The sequence below is a fragment of the Phyllobates terribilis genome, unplaced genomic scaffold (assembly GCF_046119375.1).
Source record: "Phyllobates terribilis strain yellow unplaced genomic scaffold, ASM4611937v1 Scaffold_2__4_contigs__length_985480577, whole genome shotgun sequence".
NCBI classification, from domain to species: domain Eukaryota; kingdom Metazoa; phylum Chordata; class Amphibia; order Anura; family Dendrobatidae; genus Phyllobates; species Phyllobates terribilis.
Window position 1 is genome coordinate 702790014 of NW_027362762.1, and position 18038 is coordinate 702808051.

The 18038-nt window shown below is 42.2% G+C and overlaps 1 protein-coding gene across 4 annotated transcripts in view; it reads left to right on the forward strand.

The window, feature by feature from the left end:
• CSDE1 (cold shock domain containing E1) overlaps positions 1-18038 on the forward strand; it is a 58269-nt gene that overhangs the window by 38813 nt on the left and 1418 nt on the right. For 3 of the 4 annotated variants that reach the window (XM_073667129.1, XM_073667130.1, XM_073667131.1), the window contains 14 exons: positions 4145-4229; positions 4325-4453; positions 4573-4698; positions 4852-5064; positions 9283-9423; positions 9620-9784; positions 12395-12502; positions 13119-13294; positions 13371-13483; positions 13612-13731; positions 14229-14315; positions 15198-15376; positions 16117-16280; positions 16609-16741. In XM_073667129.1, the coding sequence (XP_073523230.1) occupies positions 4145-4229; positions 4325-4453; positions 4573-4698; positions 4852-5064; positions 9283-9423; positions 9620-9784; positions 12395-12502; positions 13119-13294; positions 13371-13483; positions 13612-13731; positions 14229-14315; positions 15198-15376; positions 16117-16280; positions 16609-16741 (1939 nt within the window). The remainder of the gene's footprint in view (positions 1-4144; positions 4230-4324; positions 4454-4572; positions 4699-4851; positions 5065-9282; positions 9424-9619; positions 9785-12394; positions 12503-13118; positions 13295-13370; positions 13484-13611; positions 13732-14228; positions 14316-15197; positions 15377-16116; positions 16281-16608; positions 16742-18038) is intronic. The other variant, XM_073667132.1, reaches the window with a different exon arrangement.

Sequence of the window (18038 nt, forward strand, 5' to 3'; positions counted from 1 at the left end):
GAGGGTAAAACATTTTTTTGTGGTAAAAATATAATTCTGTTTTCTTCACTGCCCAATGGTATAAATTTAAAAATTAAAAAATACTCACTACTTCCCTAGATGAATTCCTTGAGAGGTCTAGTTTACAAAATGGGGTCACTTGTGGGGGTTTCTGCTGTTTCGGCATGTCAGCGGCTCTTCAAATATGACATGGTGTCTGCAACCTATCCCAGCCAACATAGTGCTCCTTTCTCTTCTGAACCCTGCCGTACACCAAAGCAGTGGTTTTACCCCACATATGGGGTATCGGCGTACTCAGGAGAAATTGCGCCACAAATTTCATGGTGCAATTTCTCCTGTTACCCTTATGATAATGCAAAATTAGGGAATGAAAAACATTTTTTGTGGAAAAAAATGTGAAAATTTTATTTTTACGGCTCAATATTATAAACTTCTGTGAAGCACCTGGGGGTGCAAGGTGCTCACCACACATCTAGATAAGTTCCCTAAGGGGTCTAGTTTCCAAAATGGTGTCACTTGTGGGGGGTTTCCACTGTTTAGGCACATCAGGGGCTCTCCAAATGCGACATGGCGTCCGCTAATTATTCAAAGAAATTTTACATTCAAAAAGTCAAATGGTTCTCCTTCCCTTCCGAACCCGTCAGTGTACCCAAATAGTGGCTTTCCCCCACATATGGGGTATCAGCGTGCTCATGAGAAATTGCACAGCAAATTGTGTATTCCATTTTTTCTTGTTACCCCTGTGAAAATAAAAAAATTGGGTCTAAAGTAACATTTTTGTGAAAAAAAGTTAAATGTTCATTGTTTTCTTCGACATTCCAAAAATTCCTGTGAAGCACCTGAAGGGTTAATAAACTTCTTGAATGTGGTTTTGAGCACCTTGAGGGGTGCAGTTTTTAGAATGGTGTCACTTTCGGAAGTGAGAAATCGCTGGTCAACTTTTAACCCTTATAGCTTCCTAACAAAAAAAAATGTTGGTTCCAAAATTGTGCTGATGTGAAGTAGACATGTGGGAAATGTTATTTATTAACTATTTTGTGTGACATATCTCTGATTTAAGGGCATGACAATTCAAAGTTTGAAAATTGCAAAATTTTTGCCAAATTTCCGTTTTTTTCACAAATAAACGCAAGTGATATTGAAGAAATTTTACCACTATCATGAAGTACAATATGTCACTAAAAAACAATCTCAGAATCAGGGGGATCCGTTGAAGCGTTCCAGAGTTATTACCTCATAAAGTGACAGTGGTCAGAATTGTAAAAATTGGCCCGGTCACGAAGGCAAAAACAGGCTCTGGCGCGAAGTGGTTAACCCCTTACTTACCGGGGACGTATTTGTACGCATATTTGCGTTCTGCCCGTTCAGTGAGGGCTGCTGCGCTGAGCCCTCACTGAACCGAGCACATGTCAGCTGATTCTTACAGCTGACATGTGCCCGCAACAGCCGCGGGTGGAATCGCGATCCACCCGCGGCTGTTAACATGTTAAATGCCGCTGTCAATCTCCGACAGCGGCATTTAACGCGCGCTTCCGGGTAGCGCGTCATAAGCCCCGGCGACCCCCGTCACTTGATCGCGGGTCGCCGATGGGCGTGCATGACAACCCAGGGTCTGCAGCAGACGCCTGTGGTTGTCATGATCTTGTCGCTATGAGCGCCACCTAGTGGTCGGCGCTCATAGCACAGGACCATTTCTGCTGCATGCAGGAGACCTGCTCGTCCCCTGTATGTAGCAGAGCCGATCAGACAACTGCTGCTTCTAGTCTCCTATGGAGACTATTGAAGCATGCAGTAAGTGAAAAAAAAAAGTTTTTAAAAATATAAAAAAATATATAAGTTTAAATCACCCCCTTTCGCCCCATTCAAAATAAAATATATAAAAAAAAAACACATTCACATATTTGGTATCGCCGAGTTCAGAATCGCCCGATCTATCAATATAAAAAAAGAATTAATCCGATCGGTAAACGGCGTAACGAGAAAAAAATTCTAAACGCCAGAATTACGTTTTTTGGTCGCCGCAAAATTGCAATAAAATGCAATAACGGGCGATCAAAACATCGGATCTACCCCAAATGTTATCAATAAAAACGTCAGCCCGGCGCGCAAAAAATAATCCCTCACCCAGCCCCAGATCACGAAAAATGGAGACGCTACGGGTCTTAGAAAATGGCGCTATTTTTTTATTTTTTTTTTTACCAAATTTTGGAATTTTTTTTCACCACTTAAATATAAAAGAACCTATACATGTTTGGTGTCTATGAACTCGTAATGACCTGGAGAATAAGAAGGGAAGGTCAGTTTTAGCATTCAGTGAACGTGGTAAAAAAAATAAATAAAAAACTGTGGTATTGCACTTTTTTTGCAATTTTACCGCACTTGGAATTTTTTTCCCGTTTTCCCGTACAGGATATGGTAAAACTAGTAATGACGCTGAAAAGTACAACTCGTCCCGCAAAAAATAAGCCCTCACATGGCCATATTGACCAAAAAATAAAAACGCTATGGCTCTGGGAACAAGGGGAGCAAAAACGAAAATGCAAAAACGGAAAATGCTCCGGGGCTTAAGGGGTTAAAGACCACTTTCTTTTCCAGCATTGTTGCTATATGAGGGCTTTTTTTCTCTTCAGGTAAAACAGTAGCTCTCCAATTGTGTAATTTTGACACACACACCCCTTTCTCCCCCCTCATTTCTGCATTTGCTCATCATGCTTGTCAGTGGTGGTTGGGGGAAGAAAGTCAAAATTACACAATTAAAGAAAACTACTGCTTTGCCTGCAGAAAATAGGCTATATAATATCTATCTCCACATTTCATCATGTGGTAAGTGAATCCTCTTCCTGTCTAACCACTTTACTTAGATGCCATGGCATTTCACCATGGCATTGAACTGGTTAATCTCCCTTCAGTGAGTTTACAGGATGGCTACTACAGTGAGAACTAGGTACATCACAAGTGTGTAATTTTGTTTTATTTCAGTTTGAATATACTAAAAAAAAACACTCCAGATCTTGGTGACTGAAATATTCAAGCCAAAAATATTGATAATTTTGGATGCACTGGTACTAATATCTCAGTTGGGTGCAGGTCTGGAGCATGTCAGTGACATAGATGTCTTTACCATCCAGCAATTGCTAATATGAGACTGGGCATTGTCATGTACCGGAAGGAAACCAGGCCCCTCTGCACCTGTATAAGGCCTGACTGGGTACTAGGTTGACATGCTTACGTCACTAAAAGTTGTCATGGTTGGCTATCCTTATACAAGTTAAGTTCCAGTGCTTCATCAGAAGTTAATTTATAGTATCTAGTGCCCCACACTATAGCAAACTCTGAGAGTCCTAGAAAAAACGGAGAGCATAGAGTTAGAGCGAATAATAATAAAAAAAATACCTTTTATTTAATTAAAATGTTGCAATGTATTCAAAATAAATAGATGTACAAAACAGTGGTCTAGTACTAGTGCATTGAGTATAGGAGTATCACCCCATATTCACAAGACCAATTTAGGGGAGTATATTCAGAGTGGTGGATTCTAATAAACACACAGTCCAAGTGGATTTTAATGGCATGAATGGGTATAACTTTCTGGTAAGTTGGTGGTATAATAATCCAAAGAAGGGGAACCAAATAGGTCTGTAATGATCTCACATTATATCACCAGCTGTACCTCAAGCACATAAACCCACCAGACCGGAGTAAATAGAAGGTAACACTAATTCTATATACCATGGATCAAATTGCCGTATAGATGAACTCCACACTCACTGAATTGGACAAGTGTCCAGAGAACAAAGTACTAATTACCCATGGTCTCGTGCAGGGAAAGATCTCCAGCCTAGGACTCCAAACGTGCGCTTTTCGCTTTCGCGCTTCGGTGTACCTGTTGTCACTTATGTTTGCACTAAAGCAGGTGAAATGGATTCCCCATCGCTTCTTCTTCCTAACTGGACAGATTGAGATCCCTGAACTATAATTGACTGGGGAGTCAACTGTGATACAGACGTGTCCCGTACGACTTATTTCTCTATCGCTTCATTGGGGGACACAGGACCATGGGTTTATTTTGTCTATAGTTATATTAAAAAAAAAAAAAAAAAAATATATAGCACTCCTGACAGCGATTCTTTTTGTTTTGTTTTAGCACTGGTGCAGTAAGTGCTCGTAACATCATGCTGCTTATGAAAAGGAAACAAATGCGTTGTCAGGGTGTTGTCTGTGCCATGAAGGTAAGTTGCATTTTCTTTTGACCATTTATTTTTTTCCTTTTAATCTGTGTAGATTTTTTTTTTATCTGCCCTCTTAACGATTTTGTTGTCTACAGGAAGCCTTTGGGTTCATTGAAAGGGGTGATGTTGTAAAAGAGATCTTCTTTCACTACAGTGAATTTAAGGGAGACATCGATGCCTTACAACCTGGAGATGATGTCGAATTTACAATCAAAGATCGAAATGTAAGTTTAAGTGTAAAGCTGTTTTTCACCTCCACACCTAGGGCTGTTTTTTTTTTTTTTTTTTTTTGACACCCCAAAATATTCATAACTCACTAAGCTATCTGAGCTTTGCTTTGCAGGGTAAGGAGGTTGCAACTGATGTGAGGCTTCTGGCTCCAGGAACTGTTATTTTTGAAGATATCAGCGTAGAACACTTTGAAGGTGTGGTTACCAAAGTTATCCCTAAAGTACCCAATAAAAACCAGGTGAGGGTAGGCATTTTGGAAATGGTTTTAATGCCTAATTACTGCGATTCTTTGCACCTTTTGTGTGAATTTGTGCTGTAAAACATCAGAGTGCTTTTGGGTTTGTTTTTTTTAAATTTAATTTCTCTTCTACGTTCGGTTTTGATTTCATAGAATGATCCTTTACCAGGACGTATAAAAGTTGACTTTGTGATCCCTAAAGAGCTTCCTTTTGGAGACAAAGATACAAAATCCAAGGTGACCCTGCTGGAAGGCGACCATGTGCGATTCAACATTTCTACCGATCGTCGGGACAAATTGGAACGTGCCACAAATATTGAAGTCCTTCTAGATACCTTCGAGTTTACGGATGAGTCCAGAGAAATGGTTCGTATCGGTTATAAGTAGTCTGTACGTTTTGGCTGTGTTTTTAAAATCAAGTGACAGAATTGTTTGTAACTAATCTGTTAGAAAAAGCTTAATGGGGGTTGGCCACTTTATCATTATTTTGCCAAATGTGTTGGAAACGGCATTATAAGCCACTTAAAGGGAACCTGTCACCTCCAGAGAAAAGACAAAACTCTATTTACGTACAGATGTATGAATAATCTGCTGGTAAATGGTGTTTAAACTCTGTTTAGTCAGCTCACTGGAGCAGCAGCTACAGGGACATAATGAACTTTATATCCTCCCTGTACCCACTCTCTTCCAGTGATCGGGGCTGTGCAGGAGGCTGTTGGTCACTGCTCACTAAGCAGCCCACTGTGATCCTCCCCCCTGCTTTGCAGCATGTGTAAAGTGTTGGCTGGCAATCCATGCTGGCAAGTGATTACAGCCACACTCGCTGTAACTGCTCCCTGCACCGCCCCAATGACTGAAAACGAGCTGCTCCAGTAAGCTGGCTACGCTGGATTTTAACACTGATTACATGCAGGTGACAAGTCCCCTCTCAGTGTATGGTTATTACAGATTCAGTGCCACTATTGGCCTCTGAGAAGTTCCACTTATTTAATGACCTTCTGTCCACATAGTGCTCTGGCCCCACAACATGGCCACTGAAGGAGGGTTAACTGATAAAACCCATCACCAGCCTCCACTGAACACTGCACAAGTTGGCAAGCTAGTGCGGTGCACAGTTATTGACTGGAGGCCACTGATGGAGGGGCATGGGGCCTCAGCCATCTGTCAGTGGCCTCCAGACAATATTATTATAGCGCCATTTATTCCATGGCGCTTTACATGTGAAAAAGGGGATATACATAGCAAAAACACTTGCAATAATCTTGAACAAAAACATGACGGCGACTGGTACAGGAGGAGAGAGAACCTTGCCCACGAGGGCTTACAGTCCACAAGGGATGAGTGAGGATAGAGCTGGTCGTGCAGCGGTATGGTGGAGCCAGGGTTACTGCAGGTTGTAGGCTTGTTGGAAGAGGTGGGTGTTCAGGTTCCTTTTGAAGGTTTCCACGGTAGGAGTCTGATGTGTTGGGGTAGAGCGTGTCAGAGTAGGGGGGATGCACGGGAGAAATCTTGTATGCGATTGTGGCAAGAGGAGATAAGAGGGCAGTAGAGAAGGAGATCTTGTGAGGATCGGAGGTTGCGTGCAGGTAAGTACCGGGAGACTAGGTCACAGATGTATGGAGAAGGGGTTGTGGATGGCTTTGTATGCCAAGGTTGGGGTTTTGAACTGGAGTCTCTGGGCAATGGGGAGCCAGTGAAGGGATTGACAAAGAGGAGAGGCCGGGGAATAGCGAAGGGACAGGTGGATTAGTCAGGCAGCAGAGTTTAGTATAGATTGGAGGGGTGTGAGAGTGGTAGAAGGGAGGCTACAGAGCAGGAGGTTGCAGTAGTCGAGGTGGGAGATGGTGAGGGCGTGCACTGGTGTTTTTACAGATTCTTGGTTGAGAAATGTGCGGTTCCGGGAGATATTTTTGAGTTGGAGTCTGCAGTAAGTGGAAAGGGTTTTGATATGTGGCTTGAAGGAGAGATCAGTTTCCAGGGTTACCCCGAGGCAGCGAGATTGCGGGACTGGGGAGAGTGGACAGCCATTGACTTTGATAGGTTAGATGGGGGGGGTTGAGCAAGATGGTGGAAAGATGATGAATTCTGTTTTATCCATGTTAAGTTTTAGGAATCTAGCAGAGAAGAAAGATGAAATAGTGGACAGACATTGTGGGGTTCAGGTTAGTAGGGAGGTGATATCAGGTCCACAGAGGTAGGTCTGTATGTCATCAGCATAGAGGTGATACTGAAAGCCGTGAAAGGGTATGTGCACACGATGCAGAAATGCTCAGGATTTTTTCCTGAGCGTTTCTGCATCTCTCTGGCAGGAAAAAACGCATGCGGATTGTACATGCGGTTTCCTGCCAGGGACATGCGGAAATGAAGCGGTCTTCACTTTCATTTCCGCATGCGGGTTGACAAGCGCTTCCCAAGCGATTTTAGCATCACTTGGAAAGTGCTTGTCAACTTCACACTATATAAATCCATGCAACCGGCATGGATTTATATAGTGTGTGAATGTCAAAAAATAAAAAATAAATCTATACTTTACCCTCTGATGGCCCCCGGTGTCCTGCTTCATCGGTCCCGGCTGCCGGCAGTGAAGACTGTAGGACCTTCCGACGTCAGCGTCACGTGACCCGTCACATGACTCTGACGTCAGCGAAGGTCCTTCTTCATTCAACCGCGAAGTGCCCGGGAAGCCGGCAGGACGCAGCGCGGGCCGTCAGAAGGTGAGAATATATATATTTTTTATTTTATTCTTTTTTTTTTTTAATGGTACCTGGGTCTGGATGAGAGTCCTCTCATCCACACCCGGGTACCATCCGCACATTAGACCGCATGAAAAGCGCATCAACATATACAGTGATGCGGATTCCATGCGGTCTAATGCAAGTCAATGGCGGCAAAAGAGCAGCGTTTCCGCAAAATTAATTGACATGCTGCGGATTTTTGACCGCAGCGTTTACGCTGCGGAAAAATCCGCATCATGGGCACAGCACATGCGGATTTCCATTGGGGAACATTGCTGCCCTTCTACCATGCGTTTTTCATGCGTTTCCGCAACTGCAAAAACGCCGCGGAAACGCATGAAAAAACGCATCGTGTGAACTCAGCCAAACTCTGAGCTGTCCCAGGCCGAGGGTGAAAATGGAGAAGATCAGGGGTCCTAGGACTGAACCATGGGAGACATTGACAGATAGGGGGTGAGATGAGGAAGTGGTGTGAGAGTGGGAGACACTGAATGTCCTGTCTGTTAGGTATGAGGAGATCCATGATAGAGCCAAGTCTGTGATGCCGAGAGATGAGGGAGTGGTCCACTGTGTCAAAGGCAGATGACAGGTCCAGGAGGAGGAGGACAGAGTAGTGCCGCTTGGATTTGGCGGTTAATAGGTCTTTGGTGACTTTAGTAAGGGCAGTTTCAGTAGAATGGTGTGATCGGAAGCCAGATTGTAAGCGGTCAAAGAGGAAGGAGAGGTGGTAGGACAGTTCAAAATGGACGTGTTGTTCCAGTAGTTTTGAGGTATAGGGGAGAAGTAATATGGGGCTATAGCTAGACTACAATGCACAGCACTAGCTTGGGAAGAGTCGGCTCACCACATTTGTCTGGTTCTTCCGGAGGACAGAACGCATCCAGCTCAGCGGTATAAAATCTTCAGCTTTAATTGTGGATGATTAGAACTTCTTCACATACATAGTTAGTCCATAGAGGGGAATTTCAACATGTTCTGGTGCACCACAAACTCATTGATGTTCCTATCTATGGACTAATGATTAGAAAATCTTCACATGCATCATGTACAAATAAAGCTGAAAGTTTTATACCGTTGAGCTGGATTCCTCCTACATTCCCAGCAATATCATCTCAAGCTGTGCAGTGTTCAGTTGAGGTTGTTGATGGGTTTTATCATAGGTCCTCCGCATGGCTGCTGAAGGAAGGCATAAGTGCCACACACGCTGCGGGGAGAAAACTACCAAATAGCGGTGTGGTGTTTCTCCGAGGAGGACATTGGCACAAAACCTCCTGATATCTGTATGTTGGTAAGTGGTTTATACTAATGCTTACGGCACATTTGGAATATTCCTTTTAAGATACAAGTTTCATGGCTTGTGATGGTTTTTTTTTTACCTCCTTAGTCTATCCACCTCTGCAATACTTTTTGTTGCATTTTAAATGATAGATTTTGCCAAAATGCTTAGCCTTGAGGCAGACCCAAGAGTCTGATGGCCAGTTGCACACACAGCTGATTTATTTTTTTTGCAGTCATTTTCTACAACTCTGCAAGTTCTGGCTAACCTACTAAATGGAGATTAGTAAAAATTGGTTTATAGGCTGAAATGTGACTGGGAAGTTTCTTTTTAAACTCTGAAAACCTTGATCTGCAAAGTGAGCTGTAGGCTTGTTAGTGAGTTTTTGCTTTTCATTACCCCCTCTTCCCTTCCCTTCCCACCCCGCTTTGAGTATTTGCAAAGTTTCCAGTGGCTATTTTTCATTAATTTCCACCTTGTCAGGGCTATGGGCATTAGGGCCAGGTAGAATATGAGGCTGTAGAGACTGAGAACCTGGTGACTTGCATTGATGTCGCCGTTTCCCTTTCACAGGGTGTGATTGCGGCAATGAGGGATGGGTTTGGTTTTATAAAATGCGTTGATCGGGACGCCAGAATGTTCTTTCACTTCAGTGAAGTCCTGGATGGAAACCAGCTTCATATTTCAGATGAAGTGGAGTTTACTGTTGTCCCTGTAAGTAGTTTTTTTATCCTCCAGAGTCCTGAACTTGAATAGATTTTTTTTTGTTGTTTTTTTGTCCTTAAACCTTTGTTGGACATAAATATTGCTGCTTTATGTTTTAAACCTTGCACAGAGGTTTTTCTGTTGGAACCAATACATGGTCTGTGAAAATGTTACTAATTTTAACCAATGAAACGGTTTATTACAGGACATGCTTTCTGCCCAGAGAAATCATGCCATCAGAATTAAAAAGCTCCCCAAAGGCACTGTCTCATTCCACACCCAGTCCGATCATCGCTTCGTTGGCATTGTAGAAAAAGAAGCCTCTGCTGCCTCTGCCAAGTCCACCAGCCCAAGCAAAGGAAAGGAAAAGGTAATTTTGGCTTGGCTTCCCCCTTCTCTCTATTCAGCAGTAAACTATGGTTGGTGACATTTTGGTCACCAAAATTAGACACCTTTTTAATCACCCCCCTATATGCTTTGATTGCTCGATAATCCATGAGATTGAAAACCATAGTTCTATAATTAATGGCCAATAGTCTATTCTGCTTAAAATGACTCCAGCTAACGGTCATCTTATTTTTTTTGTCCTAGAAAAAAGAAAAGGTAAGTTTATTTAGCATGGTGTGACCTGTGGTCTTGCATAACATTTGTGATGTGCCCTTAAACTGCCCAAGCCAAAATCCCTAAACCTTAATATGTAGCAAGTTTCTGCAAGTAATTGTATTCTGAACACTTTTTAGTGCGAGTATGGAGGGACCTGTCAATCACCTCTAGCAGTGCTGGGGGCAATGTCAGACATGTCCGGTCTCTGGCTAGGGGTCTCTGGCTGGATCTGATCTCCCAACTATATTTTCTTGGAAATATTGGAGTGCTTCAGAGCAAAGTATATCTAACTACAATCACAGCCACACTGATTCATGCTGCCCGTGGTTTGCTCAACATGAATCTGCTGACTTTGTCCTATTTACCAAAATATCAGAACTTTTACTTGAGTATGCCAAAAGAGGAGCTTTCTGTCGACATTTTTTTGTCTCCTCTAATCTCCCTCTGATATGAACAAACAGGCATTTCTACACAAACGTTAGCTAGTTGGCCCATGCTGCAGAAGTCTTCACGTTTGGGGGACATCTAGTCAATGACCACCCTTAGCTGTAATTCTTGACAGATCACCTTTTTTAAAGAACAGTCATTTATTTTTAAATGTTGGGTACTACCTAATGTGTCGTGGGTGCTCCAGACCCCACCAATCTACTACAGATATTGGTATAAACCAATTCAAATTTGACTGGAGTTGAACAAATTAATTAAACCCCAAAATTTTACTAACATTTGCACATGTTCTCATTGGTTTGTGACCTTTAGATTCTACATGTGGTCGGCTGTAAGGTTACATTACTGCTAGTGCAAGAATCCGGTGCCTATTTTAACCCCGTATCCCCTAGTGTAAATGGTGATGAGTGACAAACCATTTTCACAGCATGATCGTTTCAAAACTGTTGGCACAATGGGGCATATTTATCAAGTCTCTAGACCAAAAACTTTGTTGCCCATAGCAACCAATCACAGTACAGCTCTCATTTTACTAGAATAGTTTAAAGAAAATAAGCTGTGCTCTGGTTGGTTTCTGTGGATACCACAGGTTTTTCTTCTAGACTCTTGATAAATGAGGTTCTATAAAATATTTTGGGGCTGCCATGTGTTGTATCCAGTTTTCTATAACTCATGTGAATGGAGACTGTCCAGACAGACAGGCCTTTGCTTCTCATCGATCAGTTGCCTGAGCGTATAATAGGTTTTCATGCAGTAAACACCAACATTTCAGTGGATCTCTACTAATATCACAAAGCGTGGACATTTCATGACCTGTGCATACTTGTCCACTACTTTTACATTGATGCCCTATCCTTAGGATAGGTCATTAATGTCTGATCGTCCGGGGTCCGACACACGGCACCCCTGCCGATCAGCTGATATTGGTGGCCGGAAGTGCTTGCGGAGCTGGCTGCTGCCCCACCAATATCAGCTGATCGGTGGAGGTGCTGGATGTCTGACCCGGCCGATCAGACATTAATGACCTATCCTAAGGATAGGCCATCAATGTAAAAGTAGTGGACAACTACTAGCGGACTGTGTAGTGTGTGGTAATGGTACCATGCAGACTTCAGTGAGGTGGTTATGTCTAAAGACAACCGCTGTCCATCTGCAGTAGTAAGGCATGTGGGGTCACCTGCTCAGTGTTCCCTCTAGTTGCCAGCTCATCCATGCCTTACATGAATAGCTATAAGCAGGGCTGGGGAGTTGATAAGCCAAACTTCCGACTCCTCAATTTCCATGACACCGACTCCCTCATACAATTCAATGCAGTTTGTGGGGAATATTTTTCATATTTTCATAAGAATTTGGGAAAGTTATGAAATGTCCTATAAATGTCTGTCCTATTCCTGATCTAAGGGTCTAGACTTTTAGCTGAGATGAATCTGTGCTACAGTAAATGTATCACTTAAACATGAGCCATGTATGAGGGAGTCGGAGTCGTGGAGTCGGTGTCATGGAAATTGAGGAGTCGGAGTTGGCGGTTTGTCTTACCAACTCTACAGCCCTGGAGAAAAGGACCAGATTGTTAAAGGCAGCAATAGTGTATGGTATTTATTTGGGACTAAAGCAATGTACCAAAATGTCTCTGGATCCTGGGTCTTTCACCCTAGTGCGTGTCGTATATCTATTGTACGTCCCTCGTGTCGTAACTATGACACATGCTGTGCGTCTGACACTGGTTTTGACTAGAATGAATATAGGTTATCAACTCTAAAAATGCCGGTGGGAAACATTGTGTGAAATATTACATTTTAAACATTTCAGGGGCTGTTAAGGAAGTAAAGTGTAATTGTGAAATGGAGCAGACTAACAAGTAATCTATACTTTTACTTGCTCTGCAAAAGTTTATTCATGGATCATCTATAAATGCAATGTATTTCCATAGGAAGGTGAAGAAGGGATCATCTCGTATGAAGACTGTGGTATAAGACTTACTGTGTCTTATCACCTGAAAGATCTGGAAGGGTCCCCTCCTCCGCAGGTTGGAGACAAGGTAATTTTCTTGAACATCTGTATGACAGCAGCAAAGCGCTTTAATAGTGATGCGCAAAGCTCCCCATGCTTCTTCATAATGAGCCCAAGTCTTGGTGCACATTGTGTGAATTAACCCCCCTAAAGGCTGATTATTTTGGGAATTGAGGTGACAGCAATTATTGTCGTCCAACTGTGAGGTGTCAGTGGCTTTAAAAATGTATCATGCTGTAGGGGTGCCAAAACAGTGAGGAGGAGTTCAACTCAGTCTATGCCTTAGATGCTCTACTTGCTGTTGACTGTTATGAAAGCTTCATCCTTAGCCATTTAACCCTTCAAATTCCATTCAGGCTTGGTCCTTGAGTCTGCACCATCCCCTTAGCAGAAAAATCCATAATGGTATGTTAAGCGTATAGTATCCGTGCCATAACCATACTTGAAATGTCAAAGGATACCTCTCACACTCTAAGGACCTACCAATAGGGAATTTATCTTGTGAGCCCCAATGGGGACAGTGATGGTGGGTAAAGCGCTGAGGAATATGATCACTCCATATAAGGGTGGCATTTGGGTGCAGGTTAAAAGGAACATTGTGGAATATCTGGACTAGTTTTTCACATCAGGGTTTCTTTCTTCAGGTGGAGTTCAGCATTTGTGAAACAAAAAGGACTGGTCAGCAGAGCGCAGTTACCATGAAAGTTCTCGGCCGGAGCGCCAACAGTAAAAGGTTTCATGGTTACGTGGCCACTCTAAAAGATAACTTTGGATTCATTGAGACTGCAAATCACGATAAAGAAATCTTCTTTCACTACAGGTGATACTTACTCTGAAGGCTTACACTGCTAATGTGTCCACTTTAACATTATAAAGCTTGTTTCTTTTATTTGTAGTGAGTATTCTGGAGATGTGGATAAGCTTGAGCTAGGAGATAGGGTGGAGTACTGCTTGTCCAAAGGAAAAGGAAACAAGATCAGTGCGGAGAGGGTCACCAAGGTCCACCAAGGTAAGAATGGATCTGGACTCTTCATGCTGTATTGACTGTCCACCATTCTGTCTAATTCTGTATAGATACGTTTTGTAAACTGTTGTCCAGGAGTGGTCTGACTAATATCTTTTCTTTGTTACCATTAGTTAACGGGTCAACTGATGAAGTTGATCCAACAGTTTACTGGGGTAAAGTAGTCCGACCCTTAAGAAGTGTAGATCCAACACAGACTGAATACCAGGGTATGATAGAGCTTCTAGAAGAGGGTAAGTGTCCATTACTGTCCCCCTCCCTTGTTTGAGGTCAGAAGTTGTTTGGGTTTTCTGACTTCTCATAGTAAGGCCTCATTCACACTTGTATCTTGATGATTTAGTTCCTTTCACTTAGCCCCTGAATACAGAGGCAATTTTTTTTTCTTTTTGTAAGGAACTATTTCCATACCAGTGTCTATAAAGTAGTCTTCCTACATGCCAAAAATTGTTTCAAGCTCTAGCAAATGCCATATGAAGGCTTTGTTTTAATTGCATGCCTTAAAAACCCAGATTCCTAACTGAAGTCCATGTATGCAATATTGAAGAAAACGGAAAGTCAAATGAACTCCACAGTATAAAGAATAATGGTGTTTCATGTTCGTAAATCCCTCCCTCTTATTAGGCAAATGTGAATGGAGCCTAATTACCAGCCTTTCGAAGTAGAAAGGTTTCATAGTCTTTCTGGTTTATCAGGTTCAGCTATTCATGTAATATTTTTCTTTTTGCTGTAGTAGTGGACAAACAAAAGATAGCAGAAGAGACTCCTGAAGAAGCTGAGGATGCAGAAGCTGAAGCCAGCACTGAAACCAACAATCAAGGTCAGTCCTCTTCTGCCACTTTGCCAGTCTTGTGCCCGAGCAGTGGATAACAAAACTGCTCCCCTAAAGCATGAAGGTAACAGTTCTGGCACCCCAAAGGGAAGCAAACCTGGATCGCCGGACACGTGAAGGGTGGGGTTGGCCACCCCTGGTGGCTTTTTGGGATTAACAGAAACAGTCAAGTAAATGACAACATATTGTTCTTTTGGGACAGCACCTTTTTTAATGATTTTGTCATTAAAGTATTTAAGTGTTAGTACCGTGAGTGTAATAAAATGTCTAATTAAACTGCTTGTAGTATGCTTGTTTGAGGGGCATATTGTAGATTTTCAGATCCGCACCCTGCCCCATCTGTTACGCATTTCTTCTATTAATATAAGGCCATCAATGAAAACAAAAAAATAACATGGTTATCTCCTCAAATGAACTCTTTAAAGCGGTTACTACTCAGACAACCTTTGCTCGACTCGTGTTTCCCCCTTGTTAAATAATAACACTCATACTCCTCCGGCGCAGTTCCAGCGGTGTTGGCACGGGCTCTCCTGGAGCTTGTGTAACATTGTCATGCAATTCCTACGGCCAATCAGCGCTGGCTTCACTCTACCCGCCTTTGTAAGTATGGCATAAATCCGGAGGAAATGAGAGAGCAGCAACTCTGGCTTCCTCCGGATGTATCCAAAGGCGGGGAGAGTCAAGCCCACGCTGATTGGTCTTGGGCATCATGTGACATAACAATGTTATGCGATCCCCAGTAGAGCCAGTGCTGAGTAGTGGACAACCCCTTTAAGCAGAACTGTATTGTTGGCTTCACAATAATTGCAACTGTCGGCTGCCTACTAAAATATTGTACTGATGTTGTTAACCTTATTAATATGGTCTCAGGTAGCATGAAAGGACGCCTTTTTCCCTTTGGCATCGTGGGAATGGTAAATAAAGCCGATTGTCTACAGAAAGGAGAAACAGTCAAGTTCCAGCTGTGCGTTCTAAGCCAGAATGGGCAGACCATGGCCTGCAACATTGAGCCCCTCCGCCGGGGTACTGTGGAGTGTGTTAAAGATCAGGTGAATATCCTTTTTCTCTTCTGTCAGGTCATGTAATTATAGTATAGTCTATGATATTGACTGGTCTTTAACCATTTTAAAACTGCTCTTTAGATGGACATTTATTTTTGTTAGCCCTGGGCTACACAGAATTTTACCTAAGAGCTGTGGCTGGTTGCCTGTTATTTGTGGATTGCAGCTGTCACTTGTATCAAACCTGTTCCACTACAGTCTTCAGCGCAGGCAGATTTGCCACCAATCGCGCCATGAAAGTTTGAAAACTCCATCCGCATGCTCTGGAAGTCACCATTTTACATGTGCTTGTTCTGTGCATTCACAGCAGAATTGAAAATGCTACATTATTCTATGCAGATTTTGCTATGAAATCTGACTTGTAGTGGAAATATTCTGCCGTATCAGAGCTAGCCCTTACCATTTTATATATGGATGGTCTAGCGGCTTGAGCCTTCTAGCGATGGTTAAACTCGGGCCATTTCTCTGTTGGTGGTAAGTGATCTAAAATAGAGATTTATAGACATTATTATTTTATACCCTTAATACCAGGGCACTGTTAACAATACATAAGATACAATCAGTATAACTAAACAAATTAAAGTGACACAGGACTTCTGCAAAGTCTGCCAATTTACAGGGGAGGGGTAGCAAATGCTAGCTTTACTGTAATCTTTTATTTCCGCAGGAGTGATGTGTTAATACAATTTTGACTTTTCTGTCACTTTTTTATATTTTTATTTTCTTAGTTTGGGTTCATTAACTATGAAATTGGTGATAGCAAGAAACTCTTCTTTCATGTGAAAGAGATACAAGATGGAGTGGAGCTGCAGGCTGGGGACGAAGTGGAGTTCTCGGTTATTCTAAATCAGAGAACTGGGAAATGCAGTGGTTGTAATGTGACACTGATCAGGTAAATGATTACTCAGGAGTCCTACATGTTTGAGTGATGGTGTACAAGGATTCAACAAGGTTAGATATACCTGGGGACTCCTATACAAGTTATCTGACAATGCAGCCCATGGTTGTAACCCCCAAAAGTTAATCTCTAAATTTTATGGGTCTTCGGTACAAATGTTAAAGTTGGGGGGAGGGGGAGCAGTATTGGCATTCACTGGATGAAATCGCAAGGTCTGAATAACAGTTTGGAATTTCTCCATGTCTATTTTGAGGGCTTTAAAACTTTGGCCTCAAGTCACTTAAACATTTAAACACCTGAATATTTTGTCGTCCTCTTGCAGTAAAGGCCCTGAACTGGTGGCAGCTCCTCGCCCAGATAGATTAGTGAGTCGTCTGAAGAGCATAACATTGGATGATGCCAGTGCACCCCGTCTCATGGTCGTGCGTCAGCCAAAAGGCCCAGATAACACAAAGGTAAGTTTATTTTTTTAAACATATATTAAGATCTGAAACACACAAGGACACAGTAAAACAAACGTCTAAAAATACTCTGTTGTAAAAAAAAGTAACAGTAAACAGCAAGTGCTAGTAAAAAGGTGATAAAAAAACAGGGTATTTAGTTGACACTTTTTTTGCTTTGTAAATTAAGATCTGAAGGACACTTGTAACTGTAAAAGCCAGTTATATAAGTTCTAAAGTTCAACCATTCTCCACCAATTACATTTTTTGTCACTAAATTATTTATAACCCACAATGTTATGTACTGAGGAAATCATCCAGCCCTTATTTAAAAGCTGTTATAGTGTCTGCCATCACTACCTCTTGTGTTGGGGCATTCCACAGTCTGATTGCTGTGACTGTAGAGAACCCTTTCCTGTTTAGCTGCCGGAATCCCCTTTCTTCCACCCTTAATTGGTGACACCTGGTCCTTTATTATGGTCTTTGGAAGAAATAAGTCATGTGCTAGCCCTTTATACTGACCACACATATATTTATAGACTCCACTTTTCCAACCTCTCATCATAGGAGAGGCCTTCCATCCCTTGTAATAATCTAGTTGCCTTCCTTTGAACTGACTTAAACTTCTGAATATCCTTTAAGTGATGATTTAGTTTAAAACCTAATATAATACTTCTAAAACAACATATACTGATTAAAAGAATATTATATAACACTCTCTTGGTTCATAAAGTGTCATAAGTGCATCAATGACGTGGATATGTACCTTAAAGTGACAGTGGTCGCTTATCTAATTTCTAGTACATACTGATAAGATATAGTAGAAAAGGTTTGATCTCACCCAATATGTCCTGTTTCAAAACTGGATTGGGACGGTCACTGTATCCTACATCATTGGTCAACTAGCCTTCCTCTAGTCAGGTGGCGCAGGTAAGGGCAGCATAGTAAGCTCTAGACATACTGTTCTGGCCCTATATCCCCCATTGCTCCCGCCCTGACAAGGGAAGTCCAAATCCGATCCTAATAATGGAATACCCTATACTCAAGATGTGCGTCTTCAACGTGTTTCACCCTACTGGGTTCCTCAGGGGAGGTCCGGGCACAATGTGCTATCAAAAATGTTGCAGTATCCTGGCAGTGGATTTGATTAGTGACTGGTGCCACCATTCATGCACTTATGACACTTTATGAACCAAAAGTGTCATATAATAATCTTTTAATCAGTATATGCGGTTTGTCTTTTGTACTCATGGGTATTTGATAAAGTTAAATATGAAGAACAATATAAAAGTTGTTTGTTTTTCCTCATTGC